This window comes from Cherax quadricarinatus, chromosome 84 (genome assembly GCF_038502225.1).
Source record: "Cherax quadricarinatus isolate ZL_2023a chromosome 84, ASM3850222v1, whole genome shotgun sequence".
NCBI classification, from domain to species: domain Eukaryota; kingdom Metazoa; phylum Arthropoda; class Malacostraca; order Decapoda; family Parastacidae; genus Cherax; species Cherax quadricarinatus.
In genome coordinates this window covers 9,048,883-9,071,809 of record NC_091375.1, presented here as the reverse complement: position 1 = coordinate 9,071,809, position 22,927 = coordinate 9,048,883, and the positions used below count along the sequence as shown (strand labels likewise).

Here is a 22,927-nt window from a genome sequence, read left to right as displayed (position 1 = left end):
TCTCCGTGGGAAAGTGGAACAGAATTCTTCCTCTGTAAGCCATGCGTGTCATTAGAGGCGACTAAAATGCAGGAGCAAGGGGCTAGTAACCCCTTCTCCTGTATACACTATTAAAGTTCACATGAGGAACTTTCGTTTTTCTTTTTGAGCCACCCAACCTCGGTGGGATATGGCCGGTTTGTTGAAAGAAGATCCAAAACATTTCATTCCTCTATAAATATAAAGTAAACATGCAAGATAACAGGTATATCTTGCTACTTCTACTTACACTTATGTCATACTACGCATGCATGCACATGCATATATGTTCACACACCCATCTAGGTTTTCTATTTTCTTAATAGTTGTTCTTCTTTATTTCCTCTTATCTCCATGAGGAAGTGGAAAAGAATTTTCCCTCCATAAGCCATGTGTGTCATAAGAGGTGACTATAATGCTCAGAGCAAGGGCATAGTAACCCTGCCTCGGTGGGAGACTGCCGACTTGTTGAAGAAAAAAAAAAAAAAAAAAAAGCGAGACTTTCGTCTTTTTTTTTTTTGGGGGGGGGGGGTCACCCTGCCTCAATGGGATATGGCCAGTTTGATAAAAAAAATATAAATGAGCTCTTACGTAATTTTTGGGTAACAGAACCAACACTTGTCTTTATAGCTACCGTGACCTTTTGGCAAATTCATACCTTTACAGGGTGTTGATACCTACATTTCTTTATATACCTGCAATTTCCCAGAATATTCATATACAATTGCTTTTATGTAATATCTCAGTCTTTAGGTTTCCATTTTATGGCCAGTTTTTATCCATCTAATTCTCAGTTTTGGCTTTTTTCTTATTTTCTGCTTACCACAAATATTCTTACATTATGAGCTTTAATTTGGATACAATTCTACAGTGGAGGAGAAAAGTCATGACAAAATAATAATGTACTTACAACATACAAGTGACACTTTTTTCAGCAAAAGGAAATGCATTAACAGACAACATTTTGTAATAATGCAATAGTAAATTAAAATACAGTATTGTATATATGTAATATCATACAGGTGTTTTTCTGCTCTTAGAGTTGGAAAACATAACCAATAAATAACAGAGTGAAATCCACACTTACCCACAAAACATGATACCATACAGATGTGCCCCCAAAGTCTATGTGAAAATCTGTATACGAGTTCTCTACACCTATCAGGGCATATTTAGACACATTAGGACGAGAGAGTGGTGGACCGGGCGGAGGATCTGTTGGCCAGGAGCTTGTCACCCAACACAATTTCCGAACAATATAGGGCGGCTCGACTAACTGAGAAAGACTGTAATGAAGGAAAAGAAGTTATCAAAATGCAAGACAATCAACAAAATATTATAAAATTCACAAGGCATCTCAAAAACCCAAGTTTTTATTTAAATCAGACTAAAATTCAGATTTATTACTGGATATTTTCACGCTTTATAATTCAGTACGTTATAAATAATTAAAGGTGGTAGAACCTAACCTTGAAAATCTTATGACAGCCAAGAACTTGGACAATAATAGTTGGCCAAGTTCTTGCTGTTAAATACAAAATGCAGTCTCTCCTAACTTAACGACAGAGCTCCATTTCTAAGAGTAGGTTGAAAAATGAATTGGTAGCTCCCTGCACCACCACTTCTAATACCCCAAGTATCTAAATCATGTTTTGACAGTCAAATATAATTTTAACTCTTACCTGGTGTTTGAAAATTCAAGGCTGATGAGGTTAAGGACTGTTGTTCTGGCGGGACTCAAAAAATACTCTATGAATTCGTGAAGTTGCATCTTAACATCTGACTGTCTCTGTACATCAATAACATCCACTTCGTGTTCAGGTCCTAAGAAAAAAAAAGTGTTACAAAGTATGTGACACAAACAGCATCTCCTCCATTTCTGTTAATATCTATCAAATCAGAATGAATCATAATTAATAAAATATAAAAACAGTGAAATGACATGAAAGTGTTCATCATTCAGCCAATGGATTTTTTGCTACTGTTCCATGTATCAGCTTATCTCATGAGGGAGTGATTTCTTCTTCGAAAATGATGATAAAATCAAATTAAGTGCTAAATCCAAGGGTTGTAGAGAACTTTCTTCTTCAAAGTGCCTCACATTAGTTTCTCAATGTCCAGGAGAAAGTTCTTTTACTTTGCTTTGACACTGACAGAGCTGAAAATCATTTTCCCGATAGATAGGAGTTCACGACTTCCTTGATCACAGTCAATTATTTGGAAGATAGGCTTATGGGTAAAATCTGCATTAAGGTCAAGGAGGGCTTTCTTGTGTTGCATGTGAATGACTGAATGCAGCTACATCAAAAAATATTCATTATACATAAGAACATAAGAAAGAAGGAACACTCTTTACATCATCATTCCACCAATCGCTCCTTCCTTCCCACACCCACTTTCCTGTAACCACAAACTTCTGCTTAACACTAACACTACATTCTTAAACCTACCCCATACATCTTCAACCCCAGTGCTGATGCTCTCACTAGCCTATCCATCCTCCAGTAGCTTTGTATCTTACCCTAACTGTCTCCTCCTTTAGTTTATAAACCTTCACCTCTCTCTTACTTGCTGCTTCTATTTTTCCTTCTATCCGATCTACCTTTTACTCTCACTGTAGGTACAACTAAAATGTGATCTGATATATCTGTGGCCCCTTTATAAACATGCACATCCTGGAGTCTACCAAACAGTGTTTTATCTACCAATACATAGTCCAACAAACTACTGTCATTACGCCCTACATTATATCTTGTATACTTATTTATCCTCTTTTTCTTAAAATATTTATTACCTATTACCAAATCTCTTTCTACACAAAGTTCAATCAAAGGGCCCCCCCATTATCATTTACACTTGGTACCCCAAACTTACCTACCACACCCTCTCTAAATGTTTCTCCCTACCACAATTACTCTCTCAATAATTAAATATTACTCACACTTGGTTCAAAAGTTCCTACATACTCACTTAACATCTCCCAAAATCTCTCTCCTCTACACTCCTCTCTTCTCCAGGTGCATACACACTTATTATGACCCACTTTTGCATCCGACCCTTATACTAATCCACATAACTCTTGAATTTATACATTTATATTCCCTCTTCTCCTTCCATAACTGATCCTTCAACATTATTGCTACCCCTTCCCTAGCTCTAACACTCTCAGATACTCCTGACTTAATCCCATTTCTCTCTCCCAACTGAAACTCGCCTACCTCCTCCTTTCCATTCATAACATTAGAAATCATCTCTTTCTCATCATATGCACTACATCCATGCACATTCAAGCATACCAGTTTTATAATGTTTTTCTTCTACTCTTTTTTAGCATTTTCTACAGGAGAAGGGGTTACAAGACCAGTGCTCCTGGCATTCTTTTCCACTTCCCCATGGAGAATAGAGGAAATGAAGAACAAGAACTATTAAGAAAAGGAAGAAAAACCTATATGTGTGTATGTATGCATGTGCATGCCTGTGTAGTGTGACCTTAGTTTAAGTAGAAGTAGCAAGATATATCTGTTATCCAGTGTGTTTGAGACAGAAAAAAGGGACACCAGTAATCGTACCATCATGTAAAACAGTTACAGGTTTCTGTTTCACACTCACTTAGCAGGATGGTAGTATCTCCCTGGGTGGTTGCTGTCTACCAACCTACTACCTACATAACATAGTATAAAAATATAAAAATTATCAGTAAGATTTATTGTTGTACTCACTTACCAACATAATTCTCAACATCCAGGACATTAAAGGAGTCATGGGGCACGATGAGATCCAGCCCATTTCTATCTTCAACCAAAATAGGTTTGTTGAAACCGTTAGCGATAATATGTGGCAGTGTAAGCTGTTGTCCTCTAAGTCTACAGACCACATCTTCAGAACTAGAAAAAAAAAAAGTCATATACATGTGTGTGTGTGTGTTCAGAACTGAGAGCAAATGCACATTTAATCAAATATGAAACTCTAATGAAGGACATACACAATATTTATAACATAGCAATGTAAAGATCATAATATTTAATAAATACTTTTTAGATACATAACAACATTAAATTCTGTAATATCATAATCAGACCATAGATATGTATCTGCACATACACTTATAAAAAAAATAGAATCAGTTCTTCTACATGTTCAAGGTGTTAAGTCAGAGGAAAGCAGCAGCTAAATTTTACAGAGGACATCCAGAAATTGCCACCGCCTCAGCACCAGACTGTTGGACCTCTAAATGAATGAGTAAGGAAACACAGAAGATAAAAAGTGAAGTGGTAGGCCAAGATCAAGCACATGGGAAAATTCTGAACTATACTAGGCATCATAGTAGCAAATACAAAACATTCCGACAGAAAAATTGCCCAGTAATAAAATATTTTGTATTAAGTATACAGCACAGTGCTTAAAACAGTACATTAGGCACAATCTCATGTTAGGCATGACTCAAGAAATCGTAATGACACGATTGCAAACAAACCATACCCTATGACCGCGGGTTCAATCCCGGCCGGGGGTATGGTCATGTTAGGCACTGTATTCCCTTTTTATACAATAATAAAATGACCCAAAAATTCATGACATCCCCATCCACCCCTCACTTTCAGTGCTTGAGTCTGGTCAAAACGTCGAATCCCAAAAACCACATGTATCCACTCACTCAAATCTAACATGTTAAAATCTTCACAGCTTTCTTCCATCCTTTCCTATGACATCTACTACTATTTCCATCCACCCCAGAGTTATACACCATCTTGGTCAACCTATCATGCTCTTTCTATTTTTTTAAATTGCCAAACCATCTCGATTAACCCTTCTCTACCTTCTGAATTAAGCCTTTCATACAACCATAACATCTTCTAATTTCTTGATTTCTTATTCTCTGCATAATTTTCACACCACATACTGCCCTCAAACATGACATCTCTAATGTCTATATCTACTTCAATGCATCATTCAAAGGCCACAAAGTGTTGTAATCACTATCCAGTGGAACCTCGGTTGTCGAAATTAATTCGTTCCAAATGTCAATTTGACAACCAAAATGGACAACCAAATCTGTTCCAGATCCCAAATGACATAATAATAATTTATTAAAAATATACTTACTACACTGTACTACATAAAACTGTAAAAATGAATACTAAAAGAAACTTTGAAATGCTGTACAGTAAATGAAAATTTAACTGCCTCTTACCTGTCAGAGGAGAGTTAATGGCATACTGGAAGCAGGAGGTGGAGGAGAGGAAGGGGTTATGTTACTGCTTGGAAGGCGAGTCGTCACCTATTAATATGTCAGGCAACTGTGCTTTGTGTGTTGTTTCTCTTCTTTGTCTCTTTTCACCACTAATACCTTCTTCTGGCTCACTGGTTCTTTGTTTCACTAAAAACCTGTCCAGTGAGGTTTGTTTCAGGCTGCATTTTAAAACTTGTCTAAATGGAGACATTACACTTTCATTGTACATTTCAGAGAGACAGATGGCCACTGCTTTGTCTGGATGGTATTTTTCAGCAAACTCCTGCACTTCATGCATTTAGCACACATTTCCTTGACAAGTGCAATGGGCACATCATCCCTTCCCTCCTCTTCCTCTTGGTGATAGGTACTCTGCTGCAATCTGCTGCTACTCCTTCTGAAGGTCTACAAGTTCTTCTGTGGTGAGTTCCATTATGTGCTCCACCAACTCCTCCACATCATCATCAGTCACCTCCAGGGCTAAGGTCTTCCCTGGGGACACAATATCCTCTACCGGCTCAGGCTCATCTTCAATGCCTTCAAAATCCCTGGCTGCCACAAAGTCAAGCCACAATTTCTTCCATGCTGACTGCATAGTCCTGGAATACACATTCCTCCAGGCTTTGTCTACAAGTCTCAAGCAGGTGAAAATATTGAAATATTCCTTCCAGAACTCCCTGAGGGATAAATTTGTTTCTGAAGTGATTTCAAAGCACCTTTCAAAAACTACTTTGGTGTAGTTTCTTGAAGTTAGAAATGACCTTCTGGTCCATCGGCTGGACGAGAGGAGTGGTGTTAGGAGGCAGGAACTTCGCAGTTATAAAACTGAACTCATCCAGCAACTCATTTTCCAAGCTTGGAGGGTAAGCAGAATCATTATCCATAAGTAAAAGGGCCCTGAGTGGCAACTGTTTTTAACCCTTTGAGGGTCCATCTCATAGTTCTTCAGGCTTGAAGCTAGGGCCCAAGCCGTAGTATTATATCATGAGCTCAGCTCACTCAGATAAGCTGTGAGCAGTAAATTTGGGCCTAGATATGAGAGAATGCATTTATGTGGTAAGTGCACACCATATAAAACAAATCCTGACAGTGGGAGCAAAAACCTCATGAACCCACTCAATAAAAAAAACTGTCTTGTTACCCAGCCAATCTGTTTTTCATAACATTGTTCTTCTTAAAAAATCGTGAGTTTTGAGAACAATAAACAAGTACGGGTTTCAATTTCAAGGCCCTTGCACTGTCAACTCATTTTAAATTGCACATTCTGTAGGCCCATGACCTGAGCCTTTCACACTGTTAGCCGACACCCAAGAGAAGATATGAAAACCAGGACATTTTTTTCTCAAATTTCTAAGTTTGAAAACTGATTTGTTCAACAAGTAATGCAGTTGGCAACCGAGGTTCCACTGTACTCTGATACATTACCTTATTATGTATCCAGTAATAAACAACTTTCTGAAACACTCTCTTAAACACTCAGCTACTGTCCTTTCCTCATCTAGTCTATGATGCACAACAGCTCACAATCTTTTTATCATATTGGCCATGTTCCATTAAGGTAAGGAGACCCAAAAAAGGAAACACACTCACAGTCATTCATACAGTTGCTGTCTTGTCAGAGTCATATATACACACACATCCACACCCATTCAGACTGCAATCATTTATTTCTCGTCTCTTTCATATACCTTCCTTCCTGTCTGTCATGTAACCTTTCATTGCCTACATTACTTTTTCTCATCCACCAACTTCTGCAACTTCATTTAGAAATCTGCCAAAAGGTACTGTCATCAGCAAAGAATAAGTGATAACCACTTCAAGAGACTCATTATCTTTTAAGCTTGTATCTCTTCCCAATACTAATATTCACTAATTTTAAAACCTCATCAACAGCAGCACACTTTGATTTGAAGAATTTATTTTCATGTAAGGGATTCTGGGGAGGCCCGCCTGGAGTGTGTCATGCTTCATCCATACTAATGCTGTACACCCTCTAATTAGGGAAGGAAGGGGGGGTAACTTCCTGTGGATGGAAGAGCAGTTCAATCTCATGGGTATTGGATTCACCCATTTATCATCCAACATCTTACAGTAAACATTTGCTGTTGTAGTGCAAGGTGTGGAAGAACAGGAAGGTGGTGGTGCGTAGAGGAGGATTAAGTTAGTATCACAGCTACATTAGTGTAGCAGCTCGCTTCTTATGCCTTCAGAAGGTTACCAGAATTGAAGGTGATTTTTAAGTTATTTTAACACTGCAAGAAAAATGCAATTTCTCCGTCTTCATGTGTTCTGCTTTGACTGTGTTAGACCTCATTAATTTTAGCACTTATGAGATAAGAGATCTGAGAGTGAAAATACAGTGAGTACATTTTGAACAAAATCCTATGGATGGTTTTCAAAATACACATTTTCTGCTAATCCAAAAGAAAGCAGGCATCATAAAAGCAGTCCACATTTTGTGACCCATCTGTAACTAAAAAATGAGCATACCAAGTTTCCATGATGTTGCAGTGTCTGACAAATGTGATAAATGGTTTGAAAACTGACAAGATGAATTCTTCAATACTTGTCCAACCTTTGGACAAAGACCTACTTACATTAGTGGATGGTTCCACTGTGATCCCGCTTCCTGCTTTGACTCGCCTGTCTACAGTATATGAGCCACTTCTGTGGCCATATGCTATACTTTCTACAAGACTGATGGACTGAACACATCGATTCCAGGCTGAGGGACTGATTACCTCAAACTCCTCCTCTCCTTACCCCTCTCTGCTTTGTACTGGACTGAAGAAGCCACTGTGTGGCAAAACATTTCCTTAATAAAGTTTCCCATATGCTGAATAAGTGTCTTCATCATCAACTTGCCAGTTTTCAAACCATTTATCACACAAATAAGATTCGTCCAACTAGTTGGACTCACTAGCCGCGAGTTCAATACCCACCCGTACCATGGTTTATAGAAGCAAAAGTTTCAAGGTGATTCCTGAAAGTACTCCATGATATATTTTAATTCCGTGGAATATATACGTACTGTGTTATCACACTTATCTGATTTTGGCAATGGATTATTTCTAACAATTAATAGCTATTTTTATTTAATTTTATACCATTAGTCTTACTACTGTATATCGGAACACAGTTTTTTGTCATTTATTTCCAGAAAATGGAAATTTCACAAATATCCAAGGTGGTTTCTTGGAAGAGCATGTAGTCATGTAAATAACACTCAAAGTAGATATTCTTGAAATAATTATAGTTTCAGTTGACTGAATGGTGGATAAATTGAGCCTTTACTGTACATTATATATACTACAGGTCCTTCATCACAAATCCGGCATCATTGGGGCCTGTAGTGTGCCGGATTACTGAGTTTGCCGAATTACAGAGTGGTTAGGTTAGAATACACTTAATAAAATTAACCAACTTGACTTACATAGTTCATTGAACATCGGCAAAAATCGAACATTTCCGCTACTTTGAGCTCAATTTCAAGGTACTTTTCGTCATGAAAACAATCAAAATCATGTCTATTTCTGTAATATATCTTCCATTCTATCAAATGAGTCCAAAAAATGAGAATACAACCATAAAAACCATACGAAAATATACTGCAAAGAGGCGGCTAATGGCTGAGAAGGGAACTCCCTTATTTATCGTCCGTCTTTTTTATTTTTGTTGTATATTAAGAAGCATCTTTCCATCATACATTGCCCAAGTTTCAATGAGATAGCCCACAAACAACCGAGAAAAAAAAATATTTACCAAAAATCATATATGGCAAGCCCAAGCCAGGTACTGGAAATAAGTCACTTTGACTTTTCTAGGTTATCCAAGGTTCTCTATACATACACTGCTATGTATGATAATCTATGTAACTGTATTTGTGTATACCTGAATAAACTTATTTACTTCTAGTCTGTCAACTGAGTACAAGAAACCACCCATTCACTTATTTCAACTACCCAATAAAGTGGTCAGAAATTGGCAATTTGGCCGATTTCACACAAATTTCAACAGATGCCAATTTCAAAATAGGGTCCAGAATAAACAATGCAGATATTCCTGGCACTAAAATAACATTTTCTCTGTTCAATAGTCATGGCTACAGGCCCCTCTTATATTACTCTTGCTTACCATTTGGAATTTTTATTCACAAAAAATAGATTTACTGTTATGCAGACTACTGCATTATTGTAATAATTGTATAAATAATGTCAATCCATTCTTGACTCCATATTGGAATTTAGACTGGCAGGCGGACAGGTATTGGACGGTGACGTCATTTGTTTACTCTTGAGCTTCGCTAAAGAATAGAACATTTTCGCTACTGTGAGCGCAATTTCAAGGTACTTTTCGTCATGAAAGCAATCAAAATCATATCTATTTCTGTAATATATCTTCCATTCTATCAAATAAGACTGAAAAAAATGAGAATATAACCATAACAACCATACAAAAATATACCGCTAAGCGACCGCTAATGGCTGAGAAGTGAACTCCGCTATTTATGGTCTGATTTCTTTTTTTTTTTTTGGTGTACATACGCTAAAGAATAGAACATTTTTGCTACTGTGAGCGCAATTTCAAGGTACTTTCCGTCATGAAAGCAATCAAAATCATATTTATTTCTGTAATATATCTTTCATTCTATCAAATAAGACCGAAAAAATGAGAATATAACCATAACAACCATACAAAAATATACCGCTAAGCGGCCGCTAATGGCTGAGAAGTGAACTCCGCTATTTATGGTCTGATTTCTTTTTTTTTTTTGGTGTACGTGAAGAAGTATCTTTCCATCATACATTGCCCAAGTTTGAATAAGATAACCCAACAAACTGAGAAAATAATAATATAATAATAATAATAATAATAATAATAATATCTTTATTTACTACACGTACATGTACAAGGTATACAGGCCTAGCTGACATCAGTGACATACTACTGTATAAAAAGGCACTTGTTATGCTGAGTATTTCAAGAAAATTAGGTCAGTGTCCCAGGATAACACCCACACTAGTCAACTAACACCCAGGTACCCATTTACTGATGGGTAAACATAGACAACAGGTGTAAAGAAACACACCTAATGTTTCTACCCTGGCTGGGAATCGAATATTTACCAAAAATCATATATGGCTAACCCAAGCCAGGTAATAAAAATAAGCCACGTTGACTTTTTTGGGGTTATCCTAGGTTCTCTACACATATGCTGCTGTGTGTGATAATCTATAGAGAGAAAATAACTTTTTTGTTTTAAGTTTACGGTGGAGTACGAGTGTATATCATAGTTAGCCCTGTGCTACACTCCGTTTTCTCTAATATAAGTCCCCATGACAAGGATAGGAGAATGGTATTTGTTTACCATATCCTCTTCATAACTCAATTAAACTCAAAGTTTATTCTCTATTTTTTTTTTTTTTTTTTTTTTTTTTCAACAAGTCGGCCGTCTCCCACCGAGGCAGGGTGACCCAAAAAAGAAAGAAAATCCCCAAAAAGAAAATACTTTCATCATCATTCAACACTTTCACCACACTCGCACATTATCACTGTTTTTGCAGAGGTGCTCAGAATACAACAGTCTAGAAGCATACACATATGAAGATACACAACATATCCCTCCAAACTGCCAATATCCCAAAACCCCTCCTTTAAAGTGCAGGCATTGTACTTCCCATTTCCAGGACTCAAGTCCGACTATATGAAAATAACCGGTTTCCCTGAATCCCTTCACTAAATATTACCCTGCTCACACTCCAACAGATCGTCAGGTCCCAAGTACCATTCGTCTCCATTCACTCCTATCTAACACGCTCACGCACGCTTGCTGGAAGTCCAAGCCCCTTGCCCACAAAACCTCCTTTACCCCCTCTCTCCAACCCTTTCGAGGACGACCCCTACCCCGCCTTCCTTCCCCTATAGATTTATATGCTTTCCATGTCATTCTACTTTGATCCATTCTCTCTAAATGACCAAACCACCTCAACAACCCCTCTTCTGCCCTCTGACTAATACTTTTATTAACTCCACACCTTCTCCTAATTTCCACACTCCGAATTTTCTGTAAAATATTTACACCACACATTGCCCTTAAACAGGACATCTCCACTGCCTCCAACCGTCTCCTCGCTACTGCATTTACCACCCAAGCTTCACACCCATATAAGAGTGTTGGTACTACTATACTTTCATACATTCCCTTCTTTGCCTCCATAGATAACGTTTTTTGACTCCACATATACCTCAAAGCACCACTCACCTTTTTTCCCTCATCAATTCTATGATTAACCTCATCCTTCATAAATCCATCCGCCGACACGTCAACTCCCAAGTATCTGAAAACATTCACTTCTTCCATACTCCTCCTCCCCAATTTGATATCCAATTTTTCTTTATCTAAATCATTTGACACCCTCATCACCTTACTCTTTTCTATGTTCACTTTCAACTTTCTACCTTTACACACATTCCCAAACTCATCCACTAACCTTTGCAATTTTTCTTTAGAATCTCCCATAAGCACAGTATCATCAGCAAAAAGTAACTGTGTCAATTCCCATTTTGAATTTGATTCCCCAAAATTTAATCCCACCCCTCTCCCGAACACCCTAGCATTTACTTCCTTTACAACCCCATCTATAAATATATTAAACAACCATGGTGACATTACACATCCCTGTCTAAGACCTACTTTTACCAGGAAGTAGTCTCCCTCTCTTCTACACACCCTAACCTGAGCCTCACTATCCTCATAAAAACTCTTTACAGCATTTAATAACTTACCACCTATTCCATATACTTGCAACATCTGCCACATTGCTCCTCTATCCACTCTATCATATGCCTTTTCTAAATCCATAAATGCAATAAAAACTTCCCTACCTTTATCTAAATACTGTTCACATATATGCTTCAATGTAAACACTTGATCTACACATCCCCTACCCACTCTGAAACCTCCTTGCTCATCCGCAATCCTACATTCTGTCTTACCTCTAATTCTTTCAATTATAACCCTACCATACACTTTTCCTGGTATACTCAATAAGCTTATTCCTCTATAATTTTTACAGTCTCTTTTGTCCCCTTTCCCTTTATATAAAGGGACTATACATGCTCTCCGCCAATCCCTAGGTACCTTCCCCTCTTTCATACATTTATTAAACAAAAGTACCAACCACTCTATAATTATTATTCTCTATAATGATTACAATGCTGAGTTTACAGAATTTGGTTATTGTGTGGTTTACATGTAGTAAAATAATGATTACAGAGTGTACCACTAGAACACCTAGCATGGCTAGGCATTTCGGGCAGACTTAGTTTAATTCTTAATTTTAAAATATTACAAATTATGAGGTAAGTTGGTATTATGGCTAAGTGACTAAATACTAGTTTGTGAGTTTAGCAATGTGAATGCTTTTGTTTTGGCACAGTACATAGTTTCAGTATTGGAGTATCACAGGATTCATTATTTTAAGATTGAGATTAATATTTCTGTTTATGGTCAAATGGGCGAGTGAGTGTAAGTGTGAACCACCAGGTGGTATTCGTGTAGTTAGTTGACAGGGTGTATCAGGGAGATAAGATGTTTTCTAATGGTAGTTTTGAAGGTGATGAATGTGTCTGCAGTTCTAGAGTTCTCAGGTAGGGTGTTCCAGATTTTAGGGCCTTTGACATACATTGAATTTTTGTAAAGGTTTAGTCGGACATGGGGAATGTCATAGAGATGTTTGTGTCTGGTGTTATGCCTGTGGGTTCTGTCACAACTATCAAGAAAGCATTTTAGGTCAAGGTTGATATTGGTCCTGTAGATGTAGATTGCACAGTAGTAAGTGTGGATGTACTGAACTGGGAGTAAGTTTAGATCTATGAAGAGTGGGGGGGGGGGGGTGTTGCCAGGGATGGGATTTAGTGATTATTCTTACTGCAACTTTTTGTTGGGTTATTATTGGCTTTAGGTGTGTTGCTGCAGTTGATCCCCAAGCACAAATAGCATAGGTGAGGTATGGATAAATAAGTGAGTGGTATAGTGTGAGAAGGGCATTTTGCAGCACGTAGTATCGTATCTTGGAGAGGATCCCAACCGTTTTGGATACTTTTTTGGTTATGTGTTGAATATGGGTGCTGAAATTCAGGTTGTTGTCAGGGTATAGGCCTAGGAATTTGCCCTCATTATGTCTGGTAATTAGAGTGTTGTCGATCTTAATGTTAACTTGTGCATCTCCTGCTCTGCTACCAAACATAATCTAGTAGGTTTTGTCAGTGTTAAGCGTAAGTTTATTGGCTGTCGTCCAAGTCGACATTTTGATCAGCTCCTCGTTAACAATGGTGTTGAGGGTGGCAAGATTAGGGTGAGAGATGACATAAGTCGTGTCGTCAGCAAAGAGAATGGGTTTCAGGTGTTAGGATACGTTTGGAAGATCATTGATGTATACGAGGAAGAGCAGGGGACCAAGGACACTTCCCTGCGGAACTCCAGTATCAAGTGGCCATGTTGTTGATGCTGTGTCTTTAATGGTGACATACTGATACCTATTAGTAAGGTAAGATTTGAAATAAGCAAGCGCATGGCCTCTTATACCGTAATGGTCAAGTTTGTGGAGTAGGATGTCGTGGTCTACTGTGTCAAAAGCTTTTCTTAGGTCAATAAAAATTCCTAGTGGATATTCCTTATTTTCCAATGCTGTGTAAAGCAGATCTAGCATTTTTATGATTGCATCATTAGTGCTTTTATTTTTCCTTTTATTTTTCTGTCGAACTGCTCGGTGTTATGTCAAATATTATTCATTCTGGAGTATTTAACATGTTTTATGTTCTTAATATTGTTTCTTATGTCATATTAGATCAATTGTGATAGGCAAATAAGCTGTAGTGTTGATATTAGTGTAATAATAAAGCATATTCTCCTGCTTCATGAGACTGAGCTCATGGCAACCGACAGTGGCTTCAAAGCCACCTTATCTTTAATGGATAATGTACTGTGTAGGTGCTTTACATAATGAGAAGCATTTCTTTTATTCATTGGAACCATGGCTAGGGCTAAAAGTAAGCAGGTTAAAACAATAAATGGAGAAAAAGAAATTGGAATGACTTATGCAGCAAGTAGCGCCACCAAACAGTACCAGCAGGTTGGTGTGGCGACCCTGGAAATTTGAAATTATGCTAGCCAAAATTAGTGCCGATAATAACTGAAGGAACCGAATAACTGATTGCCAGATTTGTGATGGCGGACCTGTATAAAGGAACCTTAAAAAAATTATTTTGTTAGAAAGACACTACATGCAAGTTAAATTTGTACACAATACTCTACTAGAGGTACAAACCACTTTTTTTTTTCTACAGTATATTTGATGGAAAAATGTACTATAACGTAAAGGTTTGCTGTAGTTGTAAAACAAATAAAACCTTACACTTTGCTTAAATTAGTTTGCATTTCCAACAGATAAACTTTGAATGACTAAATACTTACATACCTGGGGAAATGTCTAGTTTTGAGTTCTTTGATAAAAACCTGCGTGCCGGTCTGCACTGGCTTGGACGCAGCATCAGTCTCCGAGTAATCGTGACGATGCCAATTTAGACGGGCTTTTACTGAAAAGCAAATAATGTAGCTTGCATGAAAAAAGCTTAAAATACTGTAATTAAAAAAGATAAATAAATTTGGCAAGAGGGAAAATTTAAGAATGAATATAAATGTGTAATAAAATACTGGAATAAATAAAGTACTTTAATAAAGTATGGAAAGATTTATAAATGTTACACTCAAAATGCCCTGGCATGACAGTGGCTTTCTTTGTACCAATCAAATTATGAAATGTAATCACACATTGTAACCTTTGCAAAGAAATAAATTTTTATATTTTGTATACAAGGTTTTACAAATCATTAACCTCAAAAAGTTGCTAAACTAAATGAAACACTGTCATTCATAAAGGTTTCCCAATTTCATTAAAACACTTTATTAAGTGTTAGTTATTATTCACATATCTTTCCAGTTACAGTAAAGTATCATTGCTGTTATTGTTAAATTTGTCAGGAAAATCAGCTGGTGGTGATGATAGTCATATGATGATGTGCTCTGGCTAAACAATAAAATGAAATACTTCAACAAAGCCATGACTGACGACGGCTTTGAGGGGACTTGAACTAGAGTTTGTCACGGCCACTCTGGCAGGAGATTAATCTATAAAAACTTGCATTTGTGGTCACAGTGGGACCCATGCTAACCTCCCTATGGTGTATAAATATACCAAGTTGGATGAATCTTACTGTAGCCAGCTGGCCCAGTGACTTACATGCTGGCGTAGAGTTTTACAACTCACCTGCCATGAGTTCAAGCCCCACCTGTACTGTGGTTCCTTATACAAATATAAAATCTTTACTAATCCATTTATGAGAAGTGAAAAAAAACAGTACTTTGATACACAATATCTAAATATTAGTGGCCTGTGTGGATCATATTTTAGATCTTGACATATGAATGCTAGTGTTCCTGAATTTGCTGAAACTCACACTAATGAAAATAATCTACCGTATCTTGAAATGAAAATGTTATTCAGACGGTAAATAAACAACAGGTACAACTATTCTTTCTAAATTGAGCAATGAATCTCAGCAGCTTACAAACTGATGGGCCATTATATGCTTCACAGCGCGGACAGTGAAATCTGTCGATGTCTACTGCCTGATATTCTCGTACTCCAACACATCTGAAATGCAATAAAACAGTGTTGATGCACATGCCAAATTGGGAAATACAATCACAGTAATAACACAAGCTGGGAATACTGAAGTGTTTCATACACATAAAGCAAAATACAATACAACCTCTCCTCGCTTAGTAATGTACTCGTTTACCGGCAACTCGAACTTTTAAACTATATTTAAAAACAAGTGGTACTGCTCAACAAAGGGGCAGGAATAAGACTACAGAAGTGTTATAAATGTACAGCAAAGCAAGGCTTTATGAACTCCCTGGTAAAATGCTGTTTACCTTCAATTTATTAAAAAATATAACAGTTGTCGGTGAAACTGATGGAGATCTTACACAGATAACCCAAACATAGGAGAATGAAACCCAGGACCACGTCTGATTTGGACCATTAACTAGTTCAATGTTTATCTGTGTAGCACTGTTCCAGTCATGGTATACCTGGAGTATACCTGAATGGTGTTTCAAGGGTAAATGCCTTGGTCGATAACCAGGCCTCACAGTGGATAAGGGCCTGATCAACCATGCTGTTACTGATGGCTGCACACCAACATTTTTCCAGATTATGGAGCAAAATTTTTCCAGGCTGATTGACTGACCACCTCAAAATTACATCTTTGAGGGTGATGGACCGATTACATAGTCTTCAAAACTCTACTGCTTCTGCTTATGCTTTTCTACTTGACTGAAGAAACCTGCTTAGTAGGCAAAACATTTTGGAATAAAGATACCCAACTGTTGCATATGTCTTACTTATCAACCTGTCAGTACTATATACCATTTTCATTTTAGCTACAAGTGGTACTGAACTATAGCCCTTATCTTCAACATGCATATTATCAAAAGTTTTTGAGAAGATTTTAGAGAGAAAGGCACCAAAGTACCTAGGTAGGAGAGGAGTTATCTGGAAAAAAAAAAGGACAGGGATGGAGGTCTGCATCTTCTTTTAGTGCAAGAAAGCATTCAACACAGTTCCACATGAGAGAGAAATACAGAAACTAAAAGAACAGGAAGGGATACAAGATGGTGTTCCAGTGGATGACAGAGTACCACCAAGAAAGAAAGGAAGAGAAAATGAGAGAGAATGAGTATGAGAGGTGGAGAGAATGAGAGTATGAGAGAGAATGAGAGTATGAGTATGAGAGAATGAGAGTATGAGAGAGTATGAGTATGAGAGAATGAGAGTATGAGTATGAGAGAGAATGAGAGTATGAGAGAGAGAATGAGAGTATGAGAGAGAATGAGAGAATGAGAGTATGAGAGAAAGAGAATGAGAGTATGAGAGAGTATGAGAGAGAATGAGAGTATGAGTATGAGAGAATGAGAGTATGAGAGAGTATGGAGAGGAGGTGATGAGAGTAGTGAGAGAGAGAGATGAGTAGAGTATGAGAGAGTATGGAGAGAGAGAGAGAGAGAGAGAGAGAGTAGAGAAGGAGAGAGAGAGAGACAGACAGAGAGAGAGAGAGAGAGAGAGAGGTTACTCTGCTGCTGATCTGTTGTTAAACCTCTCCACTAAGTGGCACCAGTCACTGGATGAATCCAAAGTCAGCTGTGTGGTAGCACTGGACATTGCTGGCGCTTTCGACCGGGTGTGGCACCAGGGCCTCTTAGCGAAACTTCAAGCACTGGGAATTGCAGGCTCTACGCTATGTCTCCTCAGTGATTACCTTCATGGTAGATCTCTAACTGTAGTCCTCAATGGGAACGGAATCAGCAAGGCATCCTATTGGGGCAAGCGTTCCCACAAGGAAGTGTGCTGGGTCCACTGTTATGGAATGTCTACTTCAACGACCTTCTTCATCTCATCCCAGAATCACATGCATATGCAGACGACTGTACACTGACATTCACTTATCCAAGAGAAGAAATGCCAGCTGCGCTTGGCTTACATCAATCACCAGCTGAGAGCTATATCAGCTTGGGGAAATAGATGGCAAGTAACATTTGCACCTGAGAAAACGCAAATGATGATCGCCTCTAGGCACCATGATGGTAATGCTGGTGCAGTAATAAGGATGAATGGGACGATGTTGGCACCTGGAGAGAAGTTGATATCCTTAGGGGTGAAATTTGACTCAAACTAACCATGAAGAACCATGTTGTAAATCTTGCAAACAAGGCAGCCAGGAAGCTTACAGCACTTCGCCGTATCTCGCATCTGCTTGACAGTAGGGGTTGCAAGATCCTGTACGAGGCACAAGTACGCTCACACCTTGAGTATGCTCCACTTTCTTGGTTTGCCTGCCCCCCTCTCATCTGCGACTGCTTGACAGAGTAGAGAACAGAGCAAGACGCCTCATCTCTCGCCTGGACCCATCCTGGATAGATCTGTCATTTCAGCAGGAGCCTTCAACATAGGAGGGATGTGGGTGGCCTTACTGTTATGTACAAGGCCAATATTGTCAAAATACCACACTTGGATCCACTTGAGGACAGCGTGAAACAAGCTTTTATGCCACAAGACGGGCAGAAAGCAGCAACTTACTCTGGCTGTACCCTTCTCCAGAACATCACTCCATCTGAGATCATACATACCCAGGATGACTGAGTATGGAACACATTAAATACAGCATAATGGCGTCAACGAGATAGCGTCAGTTGATCAAATGAAAATGCTGGCCCACAGATGGCTCCAACTTCATCCTGTTCCCTACTTGTATGTCTCATAACAATAAAAATGATTTCAAATGAGCTGATGTAGGTAATAGCTTAGCTTGCCAATAAAGTTAGGGAATCCTTAACCTGTAAATAGCTGTCAATAAAGCTAGGGATCCTTAACCAATTGTCAAACCCTGTGTAGAGAGAGAGAGAGTATGAGAGAATGAGAGTATGAGAGTATGAGAATGAATGAGAGTATGAGAATGAATGAGAGTATGAGTATGAGAGAGAGAGTATGAGAAAGAGAGAATGAGAGTATGAGAGAGAGAGAGTATGAGAGAGAGAGTATGAGAGAGAGAGTATGAGAGAGAGAGTATGAGAGAGAGAATGAGAGAGAGAGAATGAGAGAGTATGAGAGAGAGAGAATGAGAGAGAGAGAATGAGAGAGAGAGAATGAGAGAGAGAGAATGAGAGAGAGAGTATGAGAGAGTATGAGAGAGTATGAGAGAGAGAATGAGAGTATGAGAGAGAATGAGAATGAGAGAATGAGAGTATGAGAGAAAGGGAATGAGAGTATGAGAGAATGAGAGTATGAGAGAGAATGAGAGTGAGAGAGAGAGAGAGAGAGAGAATGAGAGAGAATGAGAGAGAGAATGAGAGTATGAGAGAGAGAATGAGAGTATGAGAGAGAGAGAGAGAGAGAGAGAGAGAGAGAGAGAGAGAGAGAATGAGAGAGAATGAGAGTATGAGAGAATGAGAGTATGAGAGAATGAGAGTATGAGAGAATGAGAGTATGAGAGAATGAGAGTATGAGAGAATGAGAGTATGAGAGAATGAGAGTATGAGAGAATGAGAGTATGAGAGAATGAGAGTATGAGAGAGAGAGAATGAGAGTATGAGAGAGAGAGAATGAGAGTATGAGAGAGAGAGAATGAGAGTATGAGAGAGAGAGAGAGAGAGAGAGTATGAGAGAGAGAGAGAATATGAGAGAGAGAATGAGAGTATGAGAGAGAGAACGAGAGTATGAGAGAGAGAATGAGAGTATGAGAGAGAGAGAATGAGAGTATGAGAGAGAGAGAATGAGAGTATGAGAGAGAGAGAATGAGAGTATGAGAGAGAGAATGAGAGTATGAGAGAGAGAATGAGAGTATGAGAGAGAGAGCGAGAGAGAGAGAGAGAGGAATGAGTATGAGTATGAGAGAGAGAATGAGAGTATGAGAGAGAATGAGAGTATGAGTATGAGAGACAGAGAGAATGAGAGAGAGAGAATGAGAGAGAATGAGAGAGAATGAGAGAGAGAGAGAATGAGAGTATGAGAGAGAATGAGAGTATGAGAGAGAGAATGAGAGTATGAGAGAGAGAATGAGAGTATGAGAGAGAGAATGAGAGTATGAGATAGAGAATGAGAGTATGAGAGAGAGAATGAGAGAGAGAATGAGAGTATGAGAGAGAGAATGAGAGTATGAGAGAGAATGAGAGTATGAGAGAGGGAGAATGAGAGTATGAGAGAGAGTGACATTCTTCATCACAGAATCCCATGCATATGCAGACAACTATGATCTGACATTTACTTATCCGAGAGAAAATGCCAGTTCCTCTAAGTTACATCAATCACCAGTTTACAGCTATGTCAGCCTGGGGAAAATGATGGTAGGTCATATTTGCTTCTGAGAAAACACAAATGATGATGGTCTCTAGGTATGATGATGGTAATGCTGGAGCATTGGTAAGAATGAATGGGAGAGTGTTGGTACCTGGGGATGCAGTTGATATCCTTGGGGTGAAATTTGACTCAAAAGTGACTATGAAGAACCATATTGTGAATCTTACTTGAACAAAGCAGCCAGAGGGAAGCTTATGGCACTTAGGCGTGTCTCGTATCTGCTCAACAGTAGAGGTTGCAAGATTCTATCGATGCTAAGTACTCACACCTTGAGTGTACTCCACTTTCTTGGATTGTCTGCCTTCTGTCTCATCTGTGATTTGACAGAATAGAGAACAGAGTAAGACGACTCATCTTTTACCTGGACCCAGCCTGGACAGACCTGTCATTTCAGCAGAGCCCTCAATAAAGGAGGGATGTGGGTGGCCATACTCATGTACAAGGCAAATACTGTCAAAGTACCAGAAGACAGCGAGAAGTGAGCTTCTACACAAGACGGGCACCAAACAAGCAACTACACTCCAGAACACTGCTTCATCTGAGATCATTTAATCCTAAGATGACTCAAGTCTCGACAATGTTTGTACAATATAATGACATCAACAAAGTTAAGTCAGTTGACCAAATTAAATTGCTGGCCCACAGATTGCTTCAACTTCATTCTGTTCCCAATTTGCATATTTCATAACAAAACAAAATGGCTTTTAAATAAATGGACGTAGGTTACAGCTCTGCTCTAAATAAACCAAATCTTGTAAATCCCTTGTGTAAAGAAAAGAGTGAGCAATTGAGCGAGATTAAGAGACAGCAAGAAAGCAAAAGAGCAAGAGAGAAAGCAAGTGAGAGCATGCCAGAAAGTGAGAATAAAAAAGTGATAGAGTGAGAGAGAGAGAGAGCAAAAAAGCAAGAGCAGAGCTAGATAATGTGTCAGTAGATTATCAAACTCAATAATAATTACCAAGAGTTTATGAGCAGCAATGTACGACAATAAAATTAATATTGTACCGTAATTACGTAACAATGTAATTATTGTAAAGTAATTACTTAGTCCCTAAGCCTGGAGGCTGAGAGACTGACCACCTCACTTTTTCTCTAAGGTTGATGGACAGATTACATCATCTTTATTTCACTACTACTGATGCCTCTGTATCTGACCGAAGAAGTCTACTGTGTAGGCGAAACGTTTCGCCACTAAAGAGAGTTAAATGTTGGAGAAATGTGATAATGGTGTTAGAGACTGGGCCTACGTGACCTCACACCTCTACCACACTTACACCTCTACCACACAATAACCCAAAAATTTCACCACCGTTACACTAACAACTCGTAAAAAACATTACTTTAAGTCACCAGGAAGTGTCTTTAAGTAAGAGTAAGTGATAGTTGGAGGAGATTAATAAGAGGTGGAGGCGAGGTAGTGTGAGGCAGTGAGTGCAGCAGTCTTGTTAACTAACACACACCTCTAATACACTACTCTCACTTATCTAACACTAACTGTAATCTTACCTCCCGTGAAACCAGTCTTTACAAATATCACATTGTATCATAAACCGGGACAAATCCGTGGATTGGCCACATAAACAATAAATTACGTCCAACGCCATTTTCCTCAAAACAACACGCTCTTGATATATATTACAAAATCTTACATTCCGGATCTTCAACTACATATCAGCTAATGTCTAAATTATCATAGCATACTGTTATTATTTTTAATTAAAACTACCCATAATTTACGATATAAAAAAAAGTGGCATTATAATCTTTGCATAACATATGCTGCAGATGCTTCAAAGTTACCATCACTGTGGTACTTAATAATGTAAAATACTTATATTAATTTATTTTTTTAATTTATACGTTAACATCTAAGTAATTCAAGATATACGACTCTAATTGTACTCAATTAACTTATTTATTTCTCAATTATTATTTAAAAAATGTCAATAAACTTTCTTATATGTAAACGAACTTTTCACGACAATATTTCGCTCCAGGGTAAACTACATACATAGATAGTTTATTTACTTTTAAGTTAAGTTTTATACAAATTAATTCACTTTTTTACAGTTCACATACAAGCAGTATTATATAGGGATAAAAAAATGAGGATTGGTGGTAGTTTGATCAATTTATTATTTAATATAAGCCAATAATCATCCCGTGGGTGGTATCACCACATACCAGTGATGTAACAGTAGTCACCACATACCAGTGATGTAACAGTAGTCACCACATACCAGTGATGTAACAGTAGTCACCACATACCAGTGATTAACAGCAGTCACCACATACCAGTGATGTAACAGTAGTCACCACATACCAGTGATGTAACAGCAGTCACCACATACCAGTGATGCAACAGTAGTCACCACATACCAGTGATGTAACAGTAGTCACCACATACCAGTGATGTAACAGCAGTCACCACATACCAGTGATGTAACAGCAGTCACCACATACCAGTGATGTAACAGTAGTCACCACATACCAGTGATGTAACAGTAGTCACCACATACCAGTGATGTAACAGTAGTCACCACATACCAGTGATGTAACAGTAGTCACCACATACCAGTGATGTAACAGTAGTCACCACATACCAGTGATGCAACAGTAGTCACCACATACCAGTGATGTAACAGTAGTCACCACATACCAGTGATGTAACAGTAGTCACCACATACTTGACCACTGTCTG

At 38.3% G+C, this 22,927-nt stretch overlaps 1 protein-coding gene across 1 annotated transcript in view; it reads right to left on the bottom strand.

The window, feature by feature from the left end:
* LOC128704262 (lysine-specific demethylase 7B) overlaps positions 1 to 21,841 on the bottom strand; it is a 67,931-nt gene extending 46,090 nt beyond the window's left edge. The window contains 6 exon segments of the mRNA XM_070102921.1: positions 1,106 to 1,304; positions 1,701 to 1,842; positions 3,742 to 3,902; positions 14,728 to 14,845; positions 15,878 to 15,963; positions 21,733 to 21,841. Of these exon segments, the coding sequence (XP_069959022.1) occupies positions 1,106 to 1,304; positions 1,701 to 1,842; positions 3,742 to 3,902; positions 14,728 to 14,845; positions 15,878 to 15,963; positions 21,733 to 21,830 (804 nt within the window). The 5' untranslated portion in view covers positions 21,831 to 21,841.
* Between the last annotated feature and the right edge of the window lie 1,086 nt (positions 21,842 to 22,927).